The sequence below is a fragment of the Nicotiana attenuata genome, unplaced genomic scaffold (assembly GCF_001879085.1).
Source record: "Nicotiana attenuata strain UT unplaced genomic scaffold, NIATTr2, whole genome shotgun sequence".
In the NCBI taxonomy this organism is placed as follows: Eukaryota; Viridiplantae; Streptophyta; class Magnoliopsida; order Solanales; family Solanaceae; genus Nicotiana; species Nicotiana attenuata.
In genome coordinates, this window is record NW_017670287.1 from 919,668 (window position 1) to 927,742 (window position 8,075).

The 8,075-nt window shown below is 36.3% G+C and overlaps 1 protein-coding gene across 1 annotated transcript; it reads left to right on the forward strand.

Moving 5' to 3' along the window:
• Positions 1–5,088: 5,088 nt before the first annotated feature.
• On the forward strand, positions 5,089–7,340 carry LOC109237258. The gene is made up of 4 exons (XM_019403543.1): positions 5,089–5,378; positions 6,052–6,156; positions 6,263–6,797; positions 6,882–7,340. Exons 1-4 carry the CDS (start codon positions 5,089–5,091, stop codon positions 7,338–7,340), a joined length of 1,389 nt encoding a protein of 462 aa, XP_019259088.1.
• The last annotated feature ends 735 nt before the right edge of the window (positions 7,341–8,075 follow it).

Consider the following 8,075-nt stretch of genomic DNA (forward strand, 5'->3'; position numbering starts at 1 on the left):
CAGGTATAAAAAGTCAAGCTTTCAGTTGAATTTACAGAAGCTTCATCAATTTTGAACAGAAAATAAAATTAAAAAAAATGTCCTCAAAAACATACAGCACAGTAATTCTTGTTGGCGTCTCAATATAGAAACATTTCAATATTTCTCATAGAAAAAGATTTGATTTCGCTATTAGTTGTTAAATACGAGTATACAATACCAATAACTTCAATTGGAGATGCTGGTGAGTGAAGACAAAGACTACATTGCTTTCATTTTTTCTTCAATCAATCAAAGAAAACAATTGACTTTTTGTGTTTGGTTTTTCTCTCAAATAATAATACTTTTAATTAAAAGATTATTCCCGCGCATGGATTATGCAGAGTTTTCAAAGGTATAAACAATAATTCATCATAGTGGGTTCCACGACGATTGCGAGAGGGCTTTTCCACCCTTGGCTACATAGTGAAAAGCCATATGTACCCTCACCTATAATCGGATTTTTAATTACTTAGAACTTTGCGGGGTCCTATTTATCCCCTGAACTATTTTAAAGTGGAATAAATTTACCTTTAAAATATGGCGATGTGCACAGATAGCCATTAATAACACATGTCTTTATTTTTAAGCCACTATTTTAATTGTCTTTAGTCTTTAGCCACTGCTTTAATAAACTTTTACCTGCCTGGACGAAATTACCCTTATGTTATAAGCTTATACCTACGCTCCTTATTAACGATCAGCAACAGCAGCACGTAACTAACTTGCGAAGCAGCAGCAGAGACTGTGATCGTCCAAAATTGCAGTAGCTTCTCTTCCGATTTCAAACTATAGCAGCAGCAGAGACTGTGATCGTCCAAAATTACAGTAGCTTCTCGTCCAAAAATCGACATAAAATTACAGTAAGTTATGCGTTTGTGTGTTTCTGTTGATTTTTATTTCGTTACTAGGAATTTGATTTTTTTTGCTTTTCTGGATCGATAACGTTAAGGACATCGCGCCCTGTGATTATTCTATAAATATTGAGGACATGATGTTAAGGATTTGGTATCCTGAATATTAAGGACATAGTTGTAAAGCCCCAGAAAATTTTGCTAAGTAATTTAAGATTTCGTGGTGCCAAGGTAGACTAATTATTTTATCTTGTGTGCAAATGAGGATTCATGATATAATGGATATCAATTGGATATGTTAATAAGCGTATAAGTCATATTATAAGTGATTTGGGGTCTAAGGAGAGGCCTAAGTCTAAGCCAAGTTGGAAAATTTCATAATAGACTAAAGTTGTAAATGAGTACGCACAAGACCTCACTTTGGACAAGCATATATCCATTTATATAAGGTGTTGTGCGATGCACAACCTATCAAATTAAAGCTCTTTGAGTCTAGTTTCCAACGCATCAAACCATTTGTCATTTGGGGGTGTATACAGAAAGTTATGACCATTTTACCAGACCTGTGTCAGACGCGCGTCCACGGCGCGTCCGCGGGAAAACTGAAAGTTTCTGCCTCCGAGCGCGGTACGAGCGCGGCCACCGCGTCTCGGACGCGGTTTGACCGCGATCGCGCGCCTAGCAGCCCTATAAAAACCCCAAGACCGGGTATGGAGAGTCTCTAAGTCATTTTTTTTAGCTAGGGCTTGCTCTATCAAGGGGAATCCGTCCCATACTTTCCTCCTATGATCCAAGGTAATGTTTTTGGAGTATTTTGAGTTGATTACTACTCCTAAACACTTATATTAACAAGGATTAATCTTGAAAATCCATAGATTCCCATTCAAATCCCTAAATTGATCAAGAACACTACAAGTGGGGATTCTCAAGATTCTTTCTACAAGAGGTATGTCTATCATTTCTAACTACTCTATGGTGATTATTTATGTATGATATTTATGTTAGAACTCATGGGATGGTGATTGGAAGCCATAGGTGCCTAACCTAGGTTGTGTTGGTATTGTAGAGATTGTAAGATGGGTTAGTGGGGTATGATTCTTGGGTGTAATAGTATTATGTATACATGCATGTACAAATTAGGTTTGTGGGAAGATTGTTGAACATAAATAAGTAAAGATTGGGTTGGGGAATGAAGGAAATCTTGTAAAAGAGATTTGAAATCAAGATGCTCAACTAGTATTTGATAAAATGCTCAAATGAGCTGAAACCATGAATACCTTCCTAATTTGTGTTCAATTTTGTTATGTCTCAAAGTAGATTGGGATTGCTAGAATTTCCGGAACGTCGTAGTAACTTAAGGAAAGCTTAAACAAGGTATGTATGGCTAAAAACTCCTCCTTTTAGAAATTGAGCCTCAATGGTGTCGTGCAAATGTTGTAAGCCCGGAATTCGATTGATGTGGTACTTGTTATGTCAAATAAGTTGATGTTGTGAAAATGTAAGTGGAAGGTGCTTCTCCATGTGTTTAGTGTGTTATTCTTTGTAAATTGAGGATGTGTGGAAAAACATGAGCTATGTGCTAAATGCCTAAATGTCAAGTCAAGGTTACATTATGATTAATATGCCGAACTAGATGAATTCCTTTCTATGTTTATAACTTAAATTGCTTTTGTATGTGCCTATGATCCTAAATGGCTAGGTAAATGTTGAAAATGGGAATAATGCGAAATGTGAGTTATGGAATGTGGTAATTGTGGCCCCAAGTGCCGAGAAACTAATTCATGTGAATCCAAAGATTGAAGTGAGATGATTAACGAAAAAGGGTAACGTCTTGGTGAGACGGCTTAGCCGATCAAGCCGTGATCGGACGCCATGTTATACACATATGGTGGTAATGTATTGATAACTGAAACTGAAAAGTGAGAATGAAATAAGAGTAATGTCTTGGTAAGACGGCTTCGCCGATCGGGCCGTGATCGGACTCCGCTCAAGGAAGCGGTGGTAATGTGGATGATGATGCAACGATAAGGAATGCCCCAACCAAAAATTTCAGAAATTATGTGAAAACTATATGAATCTCTTATATTATTGATGTGATGCTTATTTGAAGCTTTGTTGTCCTTATGATTTCTTTTACTCTTGTATGGTTGTTCTTTCTAACTGGATGGTGTTTAGTTATACATACTAGTACTATTCCATGGTACTAACGTCCTTTTTGCCGGAGGCGCTACATTTTTAAATGAATGTAGGTGGCTCCATAGCGGATAGTGCCGATCGCGCGTAGCGGAGCATCCTCCTCTCAAAGTCTTGGTGAACCCCTTTCTCCTTCAAAGGGGTTATGTTGTACATCTTTTGCTATAGATATCCACTTTGAGGTATAGTCGGGGCCTTGTTGCCGACATTGTCATACTTGTCTTTTGCATCCTTAGAGGCTCCATAGACATATGTGTGGGTTATGTACGGATGTTGGATGGGTCTACGAACTATGTTGTAATTCTAGCTCTCGCTTCTCTAAAGTGTAATTGTATGGAATCTTGGAAACTTAACTACGGTTTAAGGTTGTGATATAAAATGAACTAACCGTGTTGAATGTACTATCTTTCCTATTGTTTAAATAAATGAAAGCATGGCTTCCTTATTCATATTGAGATGGGTAGAAAGTGTTTGATAAGGCTTGCTCAGTTGGGTTCACTCGATTGAGCACCGGTCGCGCCTCCCGAGATTGGGGCGTGACAATAGTGTCCTGGTTTTGCAAAAGCTCAGGACCATGATTCCTTAACTTTTGAGGTCCAAGCTCAAAAGTTAAGGATTCATGGTCCTGAACTTTAAGTTTCAAGTTCAAAAGTTAAGGACACTTGGTCCTTAACTTTGATTTCCAAGTTCAAAAGTTAAGGACACTTGGTCCTTAACTTTGATTTTCAATTTCAAAAGTTAAGGACACTTGGTCCTTAACTTTAAATTCCAAGTTCAAAAGTTAAGGACGAATGGTCCTGAAGTTTGATTTCCAAGCTCAAAAGTTAAGGATTCATGGTCCTGAACTTCAAGTTTCAAGTTCAAAAGTTAAGGACACTTGGTCCTTAACTTTGATTTCCAATTTCAAAAGTTAAGGACGCATGGTCCTGAACTTCAAGTTTCAAGTTCAAAAGTTAAGGACACTTGGTCCTGAAGTTTGAGTTCCAAGTTCAAAAGTTATGGACACTTGGTCCTTAACTTTGAATTCCAAGTTCAAAAGTTAAGGACACTTGGTCCTTAACTTGGCCCTGAACTTACAGTTCATGTCCTTAATTTATACAAGGATTGCTCTGTAAATATGTCCTGAATTTTCCATTCTCTTGACTTGCAGGATGGAAACAATATGTATTATAGTTGCTTTTAATGGTAGATGGATTGTAGACTATAAGTATCTTGATCATCAAATAAAAGCTTGTTCTAGTACCTGAGGCAATTTGATTTGAAGATTTCATTAAACAGGTATTTGAAGTTATTGAATTGGATAGAGACAAGTTTGAAGCATTGATATGGTTTGATATCAACCTGGGAACAAGCGAGGGAATGCTTGTACCCAAAGATTTAGATCTTCACATGTATAGAGTTACTAAAAAGTCATTCACTCTTCAAGGGTTGTCGTTTCATTGTTGATGTTTCGGAAAGAGTTTTTGGATCTACAAGCACCTTTGAACATGTCAACAGAGAAAATCAACATGACAATCAAAACAAATACCAACAGATAATGGAAATAGATTTGGTTGAAGCTCAACCAATAACTGAAGAGGTGCTTCAAACATTTGATTGTATTCAAGTAGAAGGACAAAGCATTATAGAGATTGACAACGAACAAGCTTTACGTATTCAAGTCTTAGAGAGTGCACAGTTAAGTGAAGAAGTTGCTGAAAAACCCTCTATTCAACTAACTAGACGAAGCTCAAATTCGAAACAAAAAGAATCCCCAACTACGATATTAAGAGAAAATGCTTCGTTGGATGAAATAAAAGTGGGATCAATATTTGACAAAAAGAAGAGTATAATTAACTGTTTTTCGAATATAGCAATTAAAGGACATTTTGAATTCAAGGTTGTTAGATCAAGCTCAACAAGATATTCATTGAAATGCAATGATGATAGGTGTGGGTGGTGTGTGCGTGCTTTCAGAGTTAAAGATTCAACACTGTTCAAGATAGTAAAGATTGAGAAAAATCATAACTGCTTAGTTAACACTATGAAAGCGGATCAAAGGCATGCAACTTCAAAGTTGATTAGTGGTTACATTGTTGACAATCTTCGAGACCCAAGGTTTGAAGTTACACCAGCTTTTGTCATGGCAGAAATGCAAAAATTGCATGGACTAGACATTGGGTATTACAAGGCGTGGCGTGCTATTCAACGTGCTTCACCTTTAATAAGAGGAACTCCTGAAGAGAATTACGAATTATTGTCTTCATACTTGTATATGATGAAAAGTAAAAACCTGGGAACATATACTAACATAAAGATAGACAACAACATCAGGTAAACAATCAAAAAAGAGATTATTAGTCTGTTTTATAAACTATCGGACATGTTGTCCTTAACCAGTAAAAAAGTTAAGGACGTGATGTCCTTAACTTTGATGTGTGCAGTGAAAAAGTTAAGGACGTGCAGTCCTTAACTTTGATGTGTGCAGTGAAAAAGTTAAGGACACTTGGTCCTTAACTTAGAGTTGCAAGTTAAAAAATTAAGGACATGTTGTCCTTAACCAGTGAAAAAGTTAAGGACGTGTTGTCCTTAACTCTGATGTGTGCAGTGAAAAAGCTAAGGACGTGATGTCCTTAACCAGTGAAAAAGTTAAGGACGTGTTGTCCTTAACTTTGATGCGTGCAGTGAAAAAGCTAAGGACACTTGGTCCTTAACTTAGAGTTGCAAGTAAAAAAAATTAAGGATTGCATGTCCTTAACTTTTAAACTTGTAACTCTAAGTTAAGGACCACATATCCTTAACATTTTAACTTGTAACTCTAAGTTAAGGACCAGGTGTCCCTAACTTTTGAGCTTGTTAGTCTAACTTCAGGATTACATGTCCTAAACTTTTGGGCTTGTAACCTGAAGTTTAGGACTAGTTGTCCTAAACTTATGACCTTGGTAGTCTAAGTTAAGGACTACCTGTCCTTAAGTTCTGTTAACCTTCTGTTATACTGTATTTTCAGGTTTCTTTATATGTTTTATGCACATGGATCATCAATAACTGGTTGGAATCATTGTAGACCAGTGATTGCTGTTGATGCAACTTTTTTGAAGTTAAAAATCTTGTGGTGTTTTAATGATTTCAGTTTCAAAGGATGCAAATAACCAAATCTTCCCACTAGCCTTTGGAATTGCAGAATCTGAAAATAATAATTCCTGTGAGTGATACTTTAGTGAGCTTCGCAATGCAATTGGGAGTCGTGAGAATTTAATTTTTTTATCAGACAGGCATCAATCTATTGCATATGGCATTGCAAAGTTATATCCTGAAAGCCACCATGGGATTTGTATCTATCATTTGGAGCAGAACCTAAAGCGAAGGAAAGTGAAAAGTGAGGTCATAAAAGTTTTCCAAAGTTTTGCAAGAGTATACATGCACAAAGAATTTGTTCTATACATGTCAGATATAGCAAAAGTAGATAAGAAGACTTATGACTACTTGATGGAAGAACCACCGGAAAGGTGGGCACGTTCTTGTAGTCCACGACGAAGATATGACATGCTCACAACAAACATAGTTGAGTCAACGAATTTTGTGCTATTAGAAGCAAGGGAGTTGCCTATATTAAGAATGATGGATTTCATCCAAGTAAAGCTACAACGTTGGTTTTATGAAAGAAGAAATGAAGCAGAAGAAACTTTCTATGACGTTTCTTATTGGGTAGAAGAAAAATTGAAGAAAAAGACAGATTTAGCATTTACTTTGAATGTAAGTATTATGTTCTTTGTTTAGCTTAATATTTTAATGATAATTTAACATAATGTACTAACTTATAATTTTTCAATATTGAAGGTCTTCCCTGTTGATTCATGGCATTCTAGAGTTGAGGAAGAAGGAATTACTTTCTTGGTGGACTTAAACAAAAGGACATGTGATTGTTTTCAGTTTCAATTTGATGAATTACCATGCATACATGCAATTGCATCTATCGAGAAGAGAAACATCAAGAAATCCAACTTTTGCTCGCACTGGTACTTAAAGGAATCTTGGTTGAAAACATATGAAAGACAAATACATCCTATAGAACATAGTGATTCTTGGGTTGTACCAGAGAGTGTTAAGTCACAAATTATTAAACCTCCAGATTTCAAAGTGCCACCAGGTAGAAGGCAGAAGAAAAGGCATATTCCAGCTACCGAGTCATCCAAAATAACATTCAAATGTGGTCGTCGCAGAAGAATTGGCCATAAAAGAACAGCTTGTATATATTCTCCGGCGGTCCATCCATTTTCAAGGAAGCATAGAGAATAGTAGATATATCCACTTATGTTTATCTACTCTTTTAAGTTTTTGCTATAAATTGGATTCATTTAGATTGTTTTATTTGACCAGATGTCCTGAGTTTCAAACTTTCTTTGCGCTTAAGTGCTTTTTGTTTCGTTTGAGTTGCAAGTTTAAAAGTTAAGGACACTTGGTCCTGAACTTTGAATTCCAATTTCAAAAGTTAAGGACACTTGGTCCTGAAGTTTGAGTTCCAAGCTCAAAAGTTAAGAAAACTTGATCCTTAACTTTGAATTCCATGTTCAATAGTTAAGGACATTTGGTCCTTAACTTTGAATTCCAAGTTCAAAAGTTAAGGACACTTGGTCCTAAACTTTGAATTCCAAGTTACAAAGTTAAGGACACTTGGTCCTGATGTTTGAGTTCCAAGTTCAAAAGTTAAGTACACTTGGTCCTTAACTTTGAATTCCATGTTCAAAAGTTAAGGACACTTGGTCCTTAACTTTGAATTCCAAGTTCAAAAGTTAAGGACACTTGGTCCTTAATTTTGATTTACAAGTTCAAAAGTTAAGGACACTTGGTCCTGAACTTTGAATCCAAGTTCAAAAGTTAAGGATACTTGGCCCTGAAGTTTGAGTTCCAAGCTCAAAGGTTAAGGACACTTGGTCCTTAACTTTAATTTCCAAGTTCAAAAGTTGAGGACACTTTGTCCTTAACTTTGGATTCCAAGTTCAAAAATTAAGGACACTTGATCCTGAACTTTGA

What these genes read in the sequence shown, in the direction of transcription:
- LOC109237258 (XM_019403543.1), top strand. Translation starts at nt 5,089, where the DNA reads ATGAAAGCGGATCAAAGGCATGCAACTTCAAAGTTGATTAGTGGTTAC. An exon ending in AAGATAGACAACAACATCAG is followed by an intron (nt 5,379 to 6,051) that starts GTAAACAATCAA and finishes CTGTATTTTCAG; the next exon opens with GTTTCTTTATATGTTTTATG. An exon ending in TTGAAGTTAAAAATCTTGTG is followed by an intron (nt 6,157 to 6,262) that starts GTGTTTTAATGA and finishes GTGATACTTTAG; the next exon opens with TGAGCTTCGCAATGCAATTG.